The 17,831-nt window shown below is 26.1% G+C and overlaps 6 protein-coding genes across 9 annotated transcripts; 3 read left to right on the forward strand and 3 right to left on the reverse strand.

Annotated features, from left to right (window-relative positions):
* The first annotated feature begins 56 nt into the window (after window positions 1-56).
* On the forward strand, window positions 57-1,088 carry LOC127070787 (uncharacterized). Its single transcript, XM_051009227.1, has 3 exons — window positions 57-400; window positions 517-668; window positions 755-1,088. The coding sequence occupies exons 1-3, from the start codon at window positions 209-211 to the stop codon at window positions 1,023-1,025; spliced, it is 615 nt and encodes a 204-aa protein (XP_050865184.1). The 5' UTR covers window positions 57-208; the 3' UTR covers window positions 1,026-1,088.
* A 123-nt stretch (window positions 1,089-1,211) lies between these two features.
* LOC127070783 (ribonuclease P protein subunit p38-like) lies at window positions 1,212-2,825 on the reverse strand. The gene is made up of 5 exons (XM_051009219.1): window positions 2,603-2,825; window positions 2,464-2,514; window positions 2,286-2,399; window positions 2,005-2,221; window positions 1,212-1,931 (listed from the first exon to the last, which is right to left on the reverse strand). The coding sequence occupies exons 1-5, from the start codon at window positions 2,710-2,712 to the stop codon at window positions 1,350-1,352; spliced, it is 1,074 nt and encodes a 357-aa protein (XP_050865176.1). The 5' UTR covers window positions 2,713-2,825; the 3' UTR covers window positions 1,212-1,349.
* Window positions 2,826-2,945: 120 nt separating this feature from the next.
* Window positions 2,946-7,099, forward strand: LOC127070786 (mitochondrial uncoupling protein Bmcp). 3 transcript variants are annotated; one of them, XM_051009225.1, is made up of 8 exons: window positions 2,946-2,964; window positions 3,465-3,567; window positions 3,668-3,815; window positions 3,958-4,237; window positions 4,366-4,484; window positions 5,915-5,975; window positions 6,058-6,147; window positions 6,230-7,099. In XM_051009225.1, exons 2-8 carry the CDS (start codon window positions 3,495-3,497, stop codon window positions 6,344-6,346), a joined length of 888 nt encoding a protein of 295 aa, XP_050865182.1. In that variant the 5' UTR covers window positions 2,946-2,964; window positions 3,465-3,494; the 3' UTR covers window positions 6,347-7,099. The 3 variants fall into 3 exon arrangements, with proteins under 3 accessions (XP_050865182.1, XP_050865181.1, XP_050865180.1); XM_051009224.1 differs by lacking the exon at window positions 2,946-2,964 and adding an exon at window positions 3,033-3,357; XM_051009223.1 differs by lacking the exon at window positions 2,946-2,964 and adding an exon at window positions 3,034-3,352.
* A 41-nt stretch (window positions 7,100-7,140) lies between these two features.
* On the reverse strand, window positions 7,141-11,946 carry LOC127070773 (protein FAN-like). Of its 2 annotated transcripts, XM_051009187.1 has the most exons (16): window positions 11,573-11,946; window positions 11,158-11,391; window positions 10,872-11,070; window positions 10,614-10,799; window positions 10,478-10,549; window positions 10,201-10,409; window positions 9,979-10,141; window positions 9,753-9,907; window positions 9,344-9,522; window positions 9,134-9,265; window positions 8,852-9,055; window positions 8,477-8,753; window positions 8,152-8,382; window positions 7,980-8,068; window positions 7,630-7,881; window positions 7,141-7,549 (listed from the first exon to the last, which is right to left on the reverse strand). In XM_051009187.1, the coding sequence occupies exons 1-16, from the start codon at window positions 11,584-11,586 to the stop codon at window positions 7,452-7,454; spliced, it is 2,694 nt and encodes an 897-aa protein (XP_050865144.1). In that variant the 5' UTR covers window positions 11,587-11,946; the 3' UTR covers window positions 7,141-7,451. The 2 variants fall into 2 exon arrangements, with proteins under 2 accessions (XP_050865144.1, XP_050865145.1); XM_051009188.1 differs by lacking the exon at window positions 11,573-11,946 and having other exon boundaries at window positions 11,130-11,290.
* A 780-nt stretch (window positions 11,947-12,726) lies between these two features.
* LOC127070782 (uncharacterized) lies at window positions 12,727-16,471 on the forward strand. The gene is made up of 6 exons (XM_051009218.1): window positions 12,727-13,864; window positions 13,940-14,102; window positions 14,172-14,268; window positions 14,338-14,598; window positions 14,680-15,135; window positions 15,214-16,471. The coding sequence occupies exons 1-6, from the start codon at window positions 13,822-13,824 to the stop codon at window positions 15,388-15,390; spliced, it is 1,197 nt and encodes a 398-aa protein (XP_050865175.1). The 5' UTR covers window positions 12,727-13,821; the 3' UTR covers window positions 15,391-16,471.
* On the reverse strand, window positions 15,549-17,811 carry LOC127070877 (ankyrin repeat and ELMO domain-containing protein D-like). Its single transcript, XM_051009420.1, has 6 exons — window positions 17,404-17,811; window positions 17,102-17,338; window positions 16,789-16,977; window positions 16,093-16,705; window positions 15,742-16,018; window positions 15,549-15,679 (listed from the first exon to the last, which is right to left on the reverse strand). Exons 1-6 carry the CDS (start codon window positions 17,498-17,500, stop codon window positions 15,557-15,559), a joined length of 1,536 nt encoding a protein of 511 aa, XP_050865377.1. The 5' UTR covers window positions 17,501-17,811; the 3' UTR covers window positions 15,549-15,556.
* Between the last annotated feature and the right edge of the window lie 20 nt (window positions 17,812-17,831).

Consider the following 17,831-nt stretch of genomic DNA (forward strand, 5'->3'; position numbering starts at 1 on the left):
GTAATTTTCGTATTTCCAAGTTTATATTGAACTTTTTCATCGAGATATTTTCTTGCAAAATTCTACAAAAAAAAGAAATCAAGTAAAGTATAATAATAATTAATAAATATTATATAGTTTTTCGTTCGAGAAATAATAGTCGATAAGTTAGGAAGTAGTCTTATCGAATATTTTTCGTGTGCGCGAGTAAGAACGATGACGTATCAAGATGGCCGACCTCAACAAAGAATTAAACGAATATCTTCTCAGTAACAAAAATGAGAAACAGTTTAAAATCTCTGTACCCTCCGTAACGTTACCGAAGCCGAACATTGGGAAATGGCTTGGAAGAAACGCAGATGAAACGAAGGAAGAAACGGGATGGATTCAAGGAACACAAAAAGAATGTTGTCCTAGTATGGTAAGTTTCTTCGTTATAACCTTAAAATTTAGATTGACACAATTTTCATATCGTAATTTAATATCGAAACGATGTAATATTTTACTATTTTTTGTTTTTTTTTTTTTTTCTCTTAGACGAAAATGCAAAGACTGATGGGCTTTATCTTTTGCTTTTTTATGGAATTATTATGCTTTTGTCTTTCGGCCATGTATATCCCTTTACTTCTTACAAAAGCAAGAAAATTTGCTTTGTTATATACTTTAGGAAGTTCATTCTTTTTATTAAGGTAGGTAAATTAATCACTACTAATTAATTATTACTCTAATGAGTTATATATGATAATATTATGAAATAATTTATTGTCATTTGCAGTTTCTGCTTTTTGTGGGGTCCGATAAATTATCTAAAATCTCTATTCACAGCTGAAAGAAGATGTTTTACGATATCTTATTTTGTAACATTGATAGGCACATTGTATTTTGCACTCCACTTACAATCAACACCATTAACAGTACTTTGTGCTGCTTTACAAATAGTTGCTATGTTATCATTCTTTGTATCAGGTATTCCAGGTGGAACTACAGGCCTAATGTTTTTTACCAGAATGTTCAAGTCATCTGTAAATTCTTCTTTACCTGTATGATATTATTATATTTTAGGTATCAAAAACTACATATTTATAATATAAAGAAATTTTTCTCTAAAATATCTGTGTCTATAGTTTTCAAAGACTGTATTATATTGTTCTATCATTTTTATGTTGTATTGTGTATACCAATACACATTCTTGTTTATATATGTATTTCTGCATAGGATATGTTTTAGAAGATAACTTTTCAAAATTTTTTATTTTTAATACGATCATTATTGTACAAAAGCAATAATGTATAAATAATCATAAATATCTCATATACATTTATTTTAACATATAATTAGGTAACAAAAATATTATAATTATTATAATTGATTATTTATGTAGATTATACCTCTTATTTTTAGGAACTTTAGTAGCTTTTGTTCTATTATTATTTCCTCGCAATTGTCTTACTTTCAAGGGTAGATACATAATATTATTAGATTTCTTGTTAGAATTCATTTTTACATCACTTGTATTATTTTTTCTTTTTCTTATTACATCTTTAGATTCGTTAACCTTATCTAAAGAAAAATCGAAATATCTTGTGCTTTGTAAACTTGATATATTGTTATCATTATCATTAAGACTGACATTAGTTATGGAAATAAAATCAGTATTTTCCTCTTGACTATTACTGGTATTACAGGTTGCATTTGGTGGAATAAATATTCTTTCTTTGCGTGATGATCTAAACTTATATACATTTTCATCTGGGATTAATTTGTTAACCTCAGAAGTATTTTCTTTAGGTACACTATTATTTACTTCAGTGACATCAGATATTGTACAATCTAAAGCTTCATCAGAGGGGAATATTTGTAATGACTGTGTTGATGCAGGATAATTTTTAGATATTTCCAATACATTATTGTATAACGTATAAAAATGATGATCTGAAGATAACACTACTTTCTATAATCAAAAATACATTGAATTTAGATAAAATAAATTTGTTTTCACTCGTACATAAATATAAAGATCATACCTTCAAAGCAAATGCAGAACATTTAAATCCAATATTCTCTAGCGTAAGAATTTTAAAAAAAGGTACAAGAAGCAATGGTACTTTTTTCATCTGCGCCATCATAATAATATGCTTTATTAAAAATGGTGGTTCCACATTAGCATCTAATAGGACACAACATGCTGTGTTTCTTTCTAATGAACGTGTAACAGTATTGATACCAAGGTACACTGAATTTCTAAAAAAAAAAAAAGAAATGAATTATTCAAAATAATCTTTTTTTTTAATTTATAAAGACTTACAATATATCCTTATTAGATAATGATTGTTTACTAATTTCTGGTTCTTCTTTTACTTCTATTTCTGTACTTTTCTTTTTTGTAACTGATGATGATCTTCTTAATGCGGGAAATAAACTATAAAATATTAATATAATTAATTTATTTATATAATCACACACGCATTAATATATCAACTTACTCTATCAGTATGGAACCTAGTTTAACATTATCCTCCTCGTTTAGCACAGGCCTGTTAATAAAAAATAACATTATTGATTGTTAACTTTTATAAAGTAAAAAATATATTATATTGAAAAGTAAAAAAAAAATATATATACCAATAATTATCATGTGGTTGAGCTAGGACATTACGCAATCCTTTCATAGGTCCTTTTTTTGCTGACAAACTTCGTCTTTGTTGTTGTTTTGTTAATATTGGTGTACTCATGATGGAATTGATATTGTTGAGATCAAAACAATGATATACGTGTGATTACTTCTAAAATCATGGATAAAAATTAAGTAAAGACGTACAATGTTTCTCAAGTTTTCGGTCAAATGCACTTAGTGGCCACCTAGTGTTAGTTTAAGAAAACAAAAAATAAGATAACATTGCATCAAGACATATACTCCATCTGTTTAAACAAATAATCTTTAATATATTTTCATTTGAAACATCTAATTTGAATTACTACAATTAGTACGTAAATAATAATTAATGAATATGAGGTTACGTATTTAAAGTCAACATGATAAATAATATGGGATAAACAACAACATTTCATATTAATTTTGTAATCATTATCAGCAAATAAATTTTTCTTTCTGTATGTTTCGTCAGATGTTTTGGCTCGTTTCTGATGAGATATTTCGTATCTTATTTATTTCGTAAATTCTATGAACACGTCTATTATAATTTTTAGTTTCTGGTTGACGAATGAGCTCTCGTGATTGTATACGAGGGAGAATATTTTAAATTAATCTTTTTAAGTAGATTGACGTTGTTTAATATTGTGAAATATTTTTATTATTATTGCATCAGTATACAAAAAGAGTATAAATTGTTATACTTTTAATAAACTTCGTGGGTAATGTAATTATTTGTGAAATATTATTTCATTGTATACAGTTATTATAATAATTGTCATCACAAGGGATTTGTTTTGCATATATGTATAAAAAATTTTAACAAACTTCTAGAATTTATTGCTAATAAAATAACCAAAGGTAATGGGAGAAAGAGAATCTAATGATTGGCGACCTTTTGTTTATGGAGGCCTTGCTTCTATTGTTGCAGAGTTAGGTAGGATTGTTAAAATAAAACAATTTTATAAAGATCTTACATTTTCATAAATATTATAGAAGAAATAGTATTCATTGTTCCAATATCTATCTTTTATTAGGTACTTTTCCTTTGGATACAACAAAGACACGTTTGCAAGTGCAAGGTCAAAAATTAGATAGAAAGCATGCGCATTTAAAATATTCTGGTATGATTAATGCTTTACTCCAAATATCCAAAGAAGAAGGATTCAGAGCATTATATTCTGGGTATATTTTTGTTAGAAATATATATTAAGATATAGTATTATATAATAATGTTATAACAATAGTTTAGTAGTTGTTTATAAACATATTATTTAAGCTTTGAAAATTATGATATTTATAAAGCGATGTTTTTTAATTTCTATAGGATTAGTTCGGCTATTCTTAGGCAGGCTACTTATGGAACTATAAAATTTGGAACTTATTATTCTCTTCAAGAAATAGCTATAAAAAAATGGGGAAGAGATGATGCAGTACTTATTAATATTATATGTGCAACATTAGCTGGTGCAATATCAAGTGCAATAGCTAATCCTACAGATGTGATAAAAGTTCGTATGCAAGTTACGGGTATCGATGCAAATCTGTCCTTAGTGAGTTGTTTCCAAGATCTGTATCAACATGAAGGTGTTCGTGGTTTATGGAGGGTAACGTATAAAGCTTATAAATTTAAATTTTGTCAGAAATGAAGTAACATTAGGAGCTTTATCACAAAAGAAAGTTTCATTGTAAGTAATTAGATTTGTATACAAGATAATAATTTATATTCTTACAGGGTGTAGGACCTACTGCTCAAAGAGCTGCTATCATTGCAGCAGTAGAATTACCTATTTATGATTTTAGTAAGGTGAAATTTATGGATTTTCTTGGAGACAGCATTAGTAACCATTTTTTGTAAGTGCTAATCATTTGATAAAAACAAAATTTAATCATACATGTGCATTGGCACAAACTATAATGTTTTGGAAATGTTCTATAATGATAATTGATTAAAATATCAGATTGATTAAATTACAATTATTTAACATTACTTATAGTACAAGATTGAATTTCTTTTTTAATTCTAAAAAAATATTTTTTTATAAATATAATTTATACATGTGTTAAACATATTGTATGTTACAAACATTGTATTATATAATGCATGTTGTACAATGTGCATTACTGATACTACTTGTATGAGCTTAACCCTTATCCGAGCAATTTTTTACTCTTTTTATATCGCAAAATATCAGTGATTTGTATCTTACCATAAATTATAGTTAAACCTATCGTTTTATATAATTAAAAAAAATACTTATATATTTCAATTTTGATAATTGGCTCTTTAAAATATCTATGAAAAACGTCCCATATAATACATGATGTCATGTGAATACATTCTGTCATCTCAAAGGTTTGTCTTCCTTATTAATTTTTATTTCGATGTGCACTTTGTTTATGCTTTATTTTATATAACATTTTGTCACACATTAATGTGTTGTCAGATCAATTGACATAATAATAACATAATAATATTTTGTCTCTCAAAACTTTAGGTTTTAGCAATGGATTTAGCATTGTACATGATGGAGTTATATAATGTTTGTATTAATAAAAAAGAACAATCATTTCCTAAAATATCAACATTTTATTTCCAGGTCCATACTCATTATCTTGCACATGGGCATAAGCAGTACATGGATATTGAGATGACCTCAGAGACTTGACACTAAAGTGTTCAGCACTCCATGTTCAGTATAAGTTTGTTGACACGTTCCTGCAGATGTTCTGCAACACAAACCTTTTTGGTTAGCAATTTATGCATCCCCTGAGCTTTAGAAAATCCATTTACTAATTGCTAAACAGTGCATAATTAAAAAATCTATGTGATTTCAATGTCAATGGCAGTGAAAAAATCTTCCTGTTTTTATTAGTATTTTTATTTTCTTTTTTATCCCAAAATGCATTAATTGATACTAACAATAATTTTGTATGCTTTCCTGTAATAATCATGTGTCATCACAGACATCATATATTTTAATATAAATTCATGCATAATGCCTGGATAAGGGTTCTCTTCTTATAATATAAATATTTACAGAATATGTAAATATGTATACGAATGATGTAAATTATAGTACATTTTTTTCTTATAACTATCACATATAAGAAGTAAATTTCTGTAGTTATTAATTTTATAGTTCATTGTGATCTGTTAGCTGCAACTTTTATAATTCGATAATTTATGACAAAATTAAAAACTATTTCATAACTGAATCTGCAAACAATTGGTTAGACAAAAATTACAAACTGATATAACTTATATAAATTTTATATTTCAGATCTAGTTTTATTGCCAGTATGGGAAGTGCGATTGCTTCTACTCCCATAGATGTTGTACGTGTGAGTAACTATCCAATTATAAGATCAACAATTAAATATATTTGCTGTGCAAAGTTTACTTTCATCTGCATTTTAATTGTAGACACGATTGATGAATCAAAGAAGGGTCTCAACTTCTTGTGGCAAGTTACCACCTCATATTTATAGTGGAAGTATGGACTGTTTTATTCAAGTATGTAAATTTGTTAATAACAATGCATTTGTTCTTTGAGTCTTCTTAAATTAAAACAATATGGTATGCTTTACTCTTTCAGACCATAAAAAATGAAGGATTTTTTGCATTATATAAAGGGTTTATACCGACATGGTTTAGGATGGGTCCATGGAATATTATATTCTTTATTACTTATGAACAATTAAAACAACTTTAATCATTACTAGCTTATCTCACAAAACGTCTAAGTATTGATCCTATTAAAAATTAGGTTTGAAAATCTAACAGTATATAAAAACTGAAATATTGTATTTTTTTCTTTTTTTTATCATTTAATTTTAAGACTTTTTTTATCAATGTATGTTTGTGTCCTTTATAGTTAATAGCAATTAATGTACAGATATTCCTTAAATGATGACATTGTAAAAAGTGTATAACATACTTTTTTAATTAATGAAAACCAATCTAAGAGTTTAAAAACAATATTCATATAGCTGCGCTCGATCTATAATTTGCATTTCATTTGCATTTCACGATATAGTAATAAAAAATACAGGATATTTCTAATATACTTTAGAAAGGATATATTTTTTTCAATAAAAGTATTTAAAAGAAATGTTTTTGAAGTATACTTAAATGACTTATATAAAAGTTCTGTAAAAAGATGAAATAATCTAATTAAATTCATATCTAGTCAACTAAAAAAATGTTTAAATCCAAAATTATAAAGTATTATGAAAATTCATATAATTAATAATGGGAATACTATGTAAAAATACACATAGAACATAACTTAAATTTAATATTTATATTTTCTGAGGGATCTATGGTATATTATATATTGTCCAGATAATTAATCTTATTTTATGTATAATATAAAATCATCATTTTAAAATACTAACAAAAGATCTGCATACATGTAACTATTATAAAATATAAATGTTCGCAAATATAATCGACATAAAATTAAATATTCTTCTATAATTCATTTTTATAAAATAAAAACAACAATTTTTTTTTTAAACAGCATATTTAATTTCATCTTTTGATATAAATATATATTACAATGTTCTTGGATTGTAACAAGATAATAGTCCTTATTTAAAGATATTAATACATAATAATAATAATAATAATAATAGTAATAGTAATAATAATAAAGTAAAGAATACTTAAAACATGTTTAAACATGTTTAAACTTATATTTCCAAAACAATTACTTTTTTTATCGCTAACAAATATTACATCAGATTAAAAAGTAATATTGCAATCTTTGTTTTTATAAATGTTTACTTTGCAATATTTGATAGACTGAATACTCATCATTCCTTTTTGCATTCCCACACTATAACTTTTCTATCTTTTCCACCTGTTATAATCATGCTATTGTTAGTTGTTATTGCTATTGTAAAAAGTGGTCCTAAAATAGTTGAAAAACAATTGTATTATTATGTGTATTTAATTAATACTTTCAAAAAGATACAATATATGGTGTAATACCGTCATGACAATGGATTTTTGACAAAAAAGCTGCTTCTGGAAATTTCCATAAGCTGATATTTCCAATGCTATCTCCTATTAACAATAGCATCCCATTCCATTTTAATGTGAGTGCTTCATGTTCTAAACTTGTGTGATAAATCTGAGTACTTGTATGAATGTCAATAATATTCAATGTTTGATCTTCTGCACAAGAAATGATGCTTTTGCATTCAGGATCAAATGTCATTGTATTTACTTTCCCAGTGTGACCTTTTTTTATAAGATAAAATGAAATATAAAAAAATGTTAGTCTATTCTGAAAAGTCATTTTTAACATTTATATTGTAAATAATATAAAAAAAAATTACCTTTAACAGTGAATTGTAAATTGTAATTGTCCATACTCCACAAAAATAATTCTCCATCTTCCGTGCCAGATATTAATAACATCTCATTGCTATAAATTTCCAAGTAAATTTCAACTTACTAGTAGAATTCATCATAATGAATTGAAACTTTCAAATTATGAAAAAAGATTACCTTGATATATCAATACATGTTATTTTTGAATCATGATCCAGCTGAGCTATAAAGTATTCTGAAGGTTTAATTTTGGGTCCTGAGACATAGCTCCGCCAAACTTTGGCAGTACAATCCCATGATCCAGAAATAATAATCTGTCGTGTGGGACTCCATGCTAAACAAGAAACTGCATCTTCATGAGCTTGCAATGTATCAATCGTTCTACCAAATTCTATATCATAAAATATTCTGGAAATTATAACATCAACTAAGTCTTGTATAATAATGTGTTAAGATTAGATGCAAAAATATTTTTTTAATATAATAATGGATATCTATTTACAGTGTATTATCCCACGAGCCAACAACAAGTATATTATGAGACGATGCTGTATAATATGATATACAGGATGAAAGAGGCAAAGAAGATAAAGAAACACTTCGTGTAGGTTTTTTGTCTTTTATAGAATATAGTTTAAACATGCCATCGTGACCCACTGATAATATTTCATCATATGTTCCTTTATTAGTTACTGTGATACAGCATACTCCTTCCTTATGTGATTGAAATGTTAAAAATTCAGACAAATGTATTGAGTCACTTATGAGAGATTTTTCATCTGAAAAATATACTCCACTTTTATCTATCCATGTGAAAAAATATAATACTACATATATTTAAAATATTTGGATATAATTAAATTAATAGAAGACTCACTCAGATCAGTCATGTCTGAAACAGTTAATGTTGCAGTTTGTAATGTATCTATAATTGGTATTAATCTTTTGGGATGAGGTAGAGTAAAAACTTGTTTTGGAATTTGTCCAAATTCCATGATTTGTACTTCTAATCCATGTCGATCATTAATATCTCGAATCGTATCTAAATCTACTGCCCCCTCATAACACAAGTGAAAAAATACTGTAACAATATATAAATTTAGATATAATGAATTTCCATCATTTAAAAAAAGTAATTTAGATAATTAAATGTTATTACAATTATCAGCTTTCTCTGCTTCAATTCCTCTTTGCTTATATCCAAAGATCAAATCTATCCAATGGTGTAAATTTTTAGAAACATAATCACTTTCTAAGGCATTTCTTAATTTTTGTATAAAATCTGAAGGTCCTGAAATATTATATTTATTGTTATAGTTAAAAAAAGATTACAATAAAAATACACACATGTACAATTAAAATATTTTACCTTCTGCCCAAGGTGGTAACTGCACATCACCGATTTTTGTACCATCATGTCGATAACCGAAATCAATACCATAACTATTTACTAAAAAATCACCACCATTGTTTGTGTCATAAAACTCTGGGATCAATTCTTTAAAGTCAGACATGTTCACCAAAACATTTTTCCATACGTCAGCTACACTGTTAGGTATTTTATTTGCAAGAGTGAAACAAAAAATCGATTCTGCATTCTGGTATTAAAAGTATGAGTCTGATATTAAAGGCAAGTACAATGAAATACTATTTTGTAAATACACAACACTATTAAATTTATAGCTTTATCAAAGACATTACAGGCATGAATTAAAATACAAAACATTTTTCATCATTATTTGCGTATAAAGAGAATATAATTAAGTTAATTATAATACCTGTTAAACATTCTATCAGGATGGTCGAATCTTCCATTTTGAAGACAAAGCATATATTGTGGATACTTTCTCACTAAGTAAAATAATACAAAACCTGGTGCACTATAATGAGATCCATATAGAAATTTTGGTTCTAACATTTCTGAGTAACGTTCCTATATAAAAAAAAAAAAAAATTATTTATAATCATAAAATCTATATTAATAGTTTTTTAATAATGCTTTACCTTTAATCTTTCTAATCTAGTAGGTTCAAGAGCACCAATAGGTTTAGAAAGATCTCTATATATATCAGGGTTGTCCAAATCCAATGTTGCAGATGTATAATCTTTTATTATCCAAGGTATTACAGGATACTGAGTCAAATCATGGAAAGTTCTGTCTGCCAGACTAAAACATAATTATTATTTAATTTACAATTTTTATTATAATATCTTGTATATTTTTACCTGTTAATATACAAAAGGTAATCATAATTTGATAGAGAACCATTCTGCCACCTCATTGTCATTTGATTTTGAGGAACTGTTTCTAGAGATACAGCAGATTGATCTAATAACTTTCTATGAAGTTCATCCCTGTCACTTTGATTGTTTAAAGAAAGAAACAAGTATTCAATTTTACCATCAGGTTGCTTTTGCCATTTTATTTCAAGACCCTGTTTGCAATAAAAATTATTACTCAATAAATAGATCAAATGTTATCATTAGTAATTTAAATACTTACAACTTGTCTCAAAAGAAATCTTCTTTGTATAATACTACTTATATCTTTTAACTGTATTTTTAAAACAGGATGCTGAAAAAAAATTCAATTAACAATAGAACATGTTATAATATAAATATAATTAAATATTACTAACCTGATCCATATTGTTATAAGGTTGAAAATATAATCTGGATGTAGTTAATAATACCCTGCCTGGATTAACTACAAGTGGTAACACTTTATTTGCTTGAATTTCTAACACAACCGTTTCATATAAATCTTCTAGCCAAGATGTATCAAAAGATACACGTGATTGTCTGGAGTGAACTATAGTCATTATCTTTAAAAGAGAGTAAATAAATCAATAAATATTTATTACTTAATAATAAATTCTATGTAAAAATATATATACCATTGCATTTTGTTCAGCTGTTGGCAAAGTAGCAGCACGAAGTAATTGCAACATTTGAGGAAGACAATTTTCTATTTTTGCATAATTAAAACAAAATTGGAAAGTTGCATTTTTGTGAATAAATTTGTATGGTGCAAGAACATTTTTTTCTAACATCTCCACATACTGTTTACATTGAATATTCAACATATTATTACATCTAAAAAATTATTATGCATCATCATTTAATGACAATTAATAATATTATATTGAACCTACCTAAATAACATTGTAAAATTATGCCTACCCTTCTATATTATCTTCTGAATTATACTGCTCAACACTTATAGTTTCTTTAAGTTGTATTTTGATCAAAGGTTGAATGAAATCATTATTTACAAAAACCAACGACTTTGAACAAAGTTTCAATCTTCCATCTATCCATTCTCTTTGTTCTGGAAACAACGGTTCTATTGCTCTCATCTGAACGCTATAATCTTCAAAAAATATTTCTCCTGGCTCTAACAGGAGCATTGTAAATCTTAAAAAAAAAAGAATGATTTGTTTTGCATATTCTACAGATCAGTTTTACGTCATAAAACTAAATTAACTTAAATGTTTATAAATTTTGATAAAATAATATGACACTGATTGTATAGTAATTTTTTACTATTATTTATAAGTTTATATAAAATGAATCCGATTAAGAATGAGTAACTCACCTTTCTTTTTCCATATTATATATTTATAAGTATAAAAGGATTTTCCATATACATATCACAATCGTTGTTTCTTCTGCTATTTATGTACACATGTAAACTATGCACATTCATTTCGGACAAACATTCTAAATTACACAAAAAGCGCAGTTTTATATTTTAAATAAATAACAATTGCATCAGAATGGTTATGAATCACGAAAAAGTTTACTTTAGTGGTTTAAACCAATGATATTTCATGATTAAGATAATGTATTGTAATCTACGATTGCAATAGTCAAGGGACTTTTTTTTTCAAGAGGGGTTATTTTATTTATTATAATTGCAACGATATATTCGAAATCATATTTATAAATCGATAAATTTTATTGAATTTAATAAGTTATAATAATCGTAAACAATGTATTTCGAAATGTTTATATTATCTATTATTATCGACAAAGCAAAACAATTACCGACCGAGTATCATTGCCGCGGTATACAAAAACATTCGACGCGATCGTCAGTTGTTCGACGGACGCCTCAAGAGTAGGTATTTCGTAACGGAGCTCCCAGTCACGTAAGTTTTATTATTTTAATTATTATTATTACAATATTTTAATCTTAATTATAAAAATCGAAGAAATCTACAAGAAGTGTTATTTATACTATCGATTAGGAATATGCGTTATTATATGTGTAAGATGTGTTAATATACGTGTAAGAAGGATCCTTGACATCGTGTGCGTCGTACTTTTAATCCAATAAATTTTTATTTTTCTACGCTTTTAATAGAATTATTTAATGATATTGTGTAATAAATACATGTCCTTTGTACTAATATTTAAGATATTTATTATATTATACTTTAATCATCGACTCTTCAATGAATTTACGTCTTCATTACGACAGATTCTTAAGTGCAAATTTCGTGCGTCGTAAATAATTTTTATGTGTATATTTCGTTTCACCTATATGACATTGAGGTTATTCACGATATTCCGCGATGTATTGTTGTATTATTTGGAAATATAAATAAAAGAATATTCCTTTGAATGAAGTTAGAAATAAAGGTATAGTTAAATGCGTAGCAGAAGCAGAATGTTGCTTGAAAATTTCTGAAGTTCGGAGAAATTTTTATTAAGGTACGTACAATACAAGATACTTTATTTCTTATATAAATTATACAAGTTGGGTCTCCGTAGCAGCAACCTCCACGTGGTGGGACCCGGACAATCGATATTACTTGCGATGTAACATATATTCTGTAATTCTAGCGTAAAAACAACGCAAGTACTGTCGAGCTGATGGCTGCTTATTTTGGCTTATAGAATATTATTTTGTTATTGAAAAAGAAAAATGTATGTTTCAATTACTAGTATGTTTCACGTAGTACTTTTCAAATGATTGATTAATAATAATAATAATAATAATAATAATTTTCCAAATTCGTTTCGATCGTTCGTCCTTCGTCGCATCTCCAGAGTTTCGTTATTTTATTCTCATAATTAGAACGTATTTTATTTCTCATCGAATTTGTTTATCAACATTAGGGATTAATTAGAAATGGATAATAAAAATAAAGAAACTATCGCATACGTCAAGATCCCAAGGAAAGAAGAGCTGCGTTGCGTTAATTGTGAAATTGATTTCATCGAAGTTCAAAATTCGTTAGCCAAATCGAATTATCATTGGCAAACGTTAAAATGTCGGTAAGGTTAATATATTTGTCATTATTAACGTTATTATTAATGGAAAGCTGATAGAAGTGCGTTTTAATTCTCAAAGTTGTTATTTAAGAATCTCAAGATTTACGACGTAGTTTCAATAAAACATCGATAATTGAAGTGTTATTTAAGACATTTTTTTTCTTTAATCCAAATATTTTCGACTAACGTGAATTCGTTTTTAGATTGATTATTCATATTCTTCCGGAAATTATCGCATCTCCTATACTAGGCACAGATAATTCGATATCTATTATTGTTTCTAATGAGTTTTTAGAAACTGGTAAATTGCAGAAAACTTTACGAACTTTAAACATGTTGGCAAGTGTTTCATATACGAAATTAATTAGGGATTAGTTTGATTTAGTTGAATAATGGAAAACATTTTTTTTTTATTTTTTTCTTATTTTAAAGTTTAAGACTCCACAACCAGTAACAGTGGAAGGTTATATAGTTTGTCTTAATTATACGATAGAATGCAAATTATCTCCAAAATGGAATAAAGTTGGACAATATTATATTCAAGGCAAACATTTTTATACATCTATGCAAGAAATGAATGCATTAAAACTGCAGATTTCTATAAATGGTATTACAATATATTATCGAATGATTTTTATGTATGTTTTTATATATTAGATCCTATATAAGAAAAGATTTACAGATGGAAACGTGTCATTTAGATTTCAACCGAGAAAACTCAAAATACCATTTATACAATTAGAAGATTTTTATTTGTTACGTTCGTCAATATTAGATTTTCTAATAGATAATAATGGTTTTATCAATTTAATGGAGTTTTGTCAATCAGTATATGTATTGCCAAGGTATTCTTGGATTTTTTGAGATTCATATAATAAGTTTTTTATTATAATAAAAAAACATTATTCTTTTAGTATGAGTATGGGAAAAGTCATATCAGTAGCTAAAAAGATTCCGTCAAGTTGTCCATTCAGAGATTACGAACAGTTACGTAGACATTGGAAAAATATGGTATAGTTTATTCTTAGATTTGATTTAGATTTATTAAATTTTTTATATAGCTGATATTATTACTTTTAGTATGGTTATCGGTTACCCAAAACTCCTGAAGGAATCATATATTACAATATTAAATTTTCATCTCCTGGTGTTAATCATTTTATATATCCAAGCACATGTGTAGCACTTAAGCCAATACAATTGTTTCCTTGCAATGATAGTGAATACATAATTTCTCAATTTATAGATGATATACGTAAAACAATACCTGAAATATGTGGCAAAAGATTACAAATATTGTCGCATCAAAAACAAAATATACAATTTTTTTCGTTAAATGAAGTATGTAATAATTAATTTATTCAATATTACAGTTAATTTATTTATGTAGTACAGTGTATAGAATTTGACTAATTTTTATAGTATACATCAAGTCTTCAGAATAAGCTGTCGTCACCAGGAGATAAGAAATCGAGCACATTTCTTTCAAATGTAAAAAATATTGAAAAAATACCAAAATCAGAGTTTTTATCAAAATATGAACATTGGTTATTAACAGATACTAATAAATCAACGAGTCAAAATTTAAAACCAACTATACATTTATCTGAAATTGAAAAAATTCATACTACAAGTATACCAATTGCAGTTAATAATAAAAAAACTGTTCTTAATGATCTTAGAATAGATAAAATAAACAGTAATTTATTAAATTATAATGGAACACTTGCAACATCTTTAAATTGTGTACAGCATACAAAGAAAAAATTTCAATCTTTTGAGACTAATATAGAATCAATGCATTCAATGCAACTAAATACACATATCAATTCAAGAGTAAAACAAAAATTTTTGGATATAAGGAATGATAAAAAAATGGCGAGTATATATATACAAATCGTATGTTTTATTTTTATTAATAATATCAACAAATAAGTATAATAACCTTATTTACAGAATCAAGATGTAGATATAGAAATGTTGGCAAAGCTTAACCAATTAGATCAAGTAAAATGTTCTGTTTTAAGTGATTGGCTACAGAAACATTCAATTCCGCATAAATTAAAAGAAAAGAAAGCTCAGTTAATATTAAAAGTAATAGAACATATAAAAAAGAGAAAAACTTGCAACTAGAATAGCAAAAAATTAACAAACACATTTTAAATGCATACAATTTCATACATGTTAAAAGTCTTATATATAAATGATAGCTTTTGTTTACTTTAGATTTATAAAAAATAATAGAATTAATTTTATATCAAATATCATAAAAACAAATGTGTTACGAAATATTTCTATATTACATTTCAATACTTTGATATGTTTTTATAGCTGTTAATATAGATATCCTTTCAGCTTCTTCTTTTATTCCAATTTCTTGTAAATCATTGTCAGAAAGCATTAGAATAAGATCCATGTCTATCTATGTAAAAAAAAATATTTTTATTATCACTTAAGTATTTTCAACAGTTATAAATTACTTACTTCTTCTTTAAGGAATGTAGACATGTGATGACATAAACCATAGCATTTTAAAAAAACAATCATTTTAGTTTGTTGTGAATTTAGAACCATTCCTCTTGGTGGAGTTCTGTAACGTGGAGGTGTAGGTGTTTTGTCACCAGATACATTTTCATCATTAATATATTCAGGAACATTTGGTGACTGTGTAGGACTAAATTCTGGTATAAATTCAAGGGTAGTATTATGATCATTTTGAACAGATGTGAGGTCTAAGTCTGCTGGTCGTATAGACTGTAATCTTTGAAGGAATTATTATTTATTATCATTCTTGAAAAAAATATTACTATTTTAAATATAATTGATTTATTGTACCTTTTAAGCATTACAGTAGGTGAATGTTTTGAATCTTTTGTAGATGTACAGAATTCTAGCAATTTATTATATTCTGCTTCAGTTTCTGTCATAAATGGATTTTTTTCATCATTTTCATTAATGGTGGCTAAATTTGTACAATTTTTCACAAAATATATATTTGGAGAAGTAGGAAATTCTGTGTTAGAAATGTCTAAGAAAGTAGGTGATATTAGACTTGGTTCTGATGTAGCTGCAGATAACAAGTTAATACTAAGACATTCTAAATGTTTTTCTTTGTAATTACTCTCCAGAGTTTTCATTAAATTAGATTGATTACTTGTATCAGTATGATATGTACCAATATTTATTAAAGGGATATTATTATTATTATTTTTCTTGTCGTCGTTGTTATTTAAAATATCGTCTTTATTATTAAAATCCTTTAGCATTTGTACAATATATTGGGATTTATTTTTATATTCACTTATAGTATCATTATTGTTTGATTCATTTTTTATTGGAATGTCATTTGATTCATCATTCCAATAATCCTCGATTTCACCATAGCATCTTGCCAACTTTGCTATTTCTGGTACTGTCGACTGTTTCATCATAATGTGTGTATATTCATCTATAAGATAGTTTGAATATCTTTGTATTTTGTTAATTAGTATATAAAATATAGATTGTATAAAAAAAATAAATATATCTTACTGGCTTTAGAAACATCTAGACCCATATCAATCAAAGAAAAAAACAAATCTTTATCATTTTTCAATGCAGCTATACATAGTGGACTAATGTCATCATTCACTGCATTTATTAATGTAGACGGACAAATTTCATATATCATTTGCAACATTTCTTTACTTATTGCACAAGCTATACCAACTACTGACATTCCTGTAAAATATATAAAAAATTTGTATTTACAGATATCATACTGAATTTATACTATCTTTGTAACATCATTTGTAATAAATTATTAATTTTTATATTCTAAGAAAAGAAGCTAGTAGTGACTTACCAAGATAAGTTGAATCATTTACATTTGATTTTTGTTGTAAAAGTAATTTAACAGTATCAATATTTCTATTTCGAATAGCTTGCATCAAAGGTGTCCAACCAAATTTATTTTTTCTATTAATAACTTGATGATGTTCTTTTTTCTGTAAAATTTCTTTAATGATATCAGAACACCCATATGCTGCACTAATGTGTAATAAATTTTCACCATAATTATTAACAGCATTCAAAGTATATTCTGAAATATATAATTTAATGTTTTATTGACCATAAAAAAATGTAAAGAAAATACATTAACTTTACCTTGTGTACGTAACAACTTTATAACTGTTGATTCTATCGCTTTTTTTGAATCTTCTGCTTCTCTATCATTTCCAATGATATTTTTCTGAGTGTCCATTATTTTAACTCTTTTAATTAATCCTTATGGTATAAATATCGAAGATAATAGTAATTATAACGTTTAATCTCTAACAAAAGATATATGATATCGAGCTTGTAAATATTTTCTTTTATGACCTTATAATGAATATACATATGTCATAATTAAAAAAATGTTTTTTCATAGATATTTATATTATTTTAATTTTATCTATCAATAAATAGAGATTTATATAATTTTTATTATTTTATATAGTTTTATTTAGTTTATAAAAAAATGTAACAATTTATATATCATTTTGTTATCATTCGAATTATTGTAGCATTTGAATTTTGGCGCTTCCTCGACT

The sequence above is a fragment of the Vespula vulgaris genome, chromosome 19 (genome assembly GCF_905475345.1).
Source record: "Vespula vulgaris chromosome 19, iyVesVulg1.1, whole genome shotgun sequence".
In the NCBI taxonomy this organism is placed as follows: domain Eukaryota; kingdom Metazoa; phylum Arthropoda; class Insecta; order Hymenoptera; family Vespidae; genus Vespula; species Vespula vulgaris.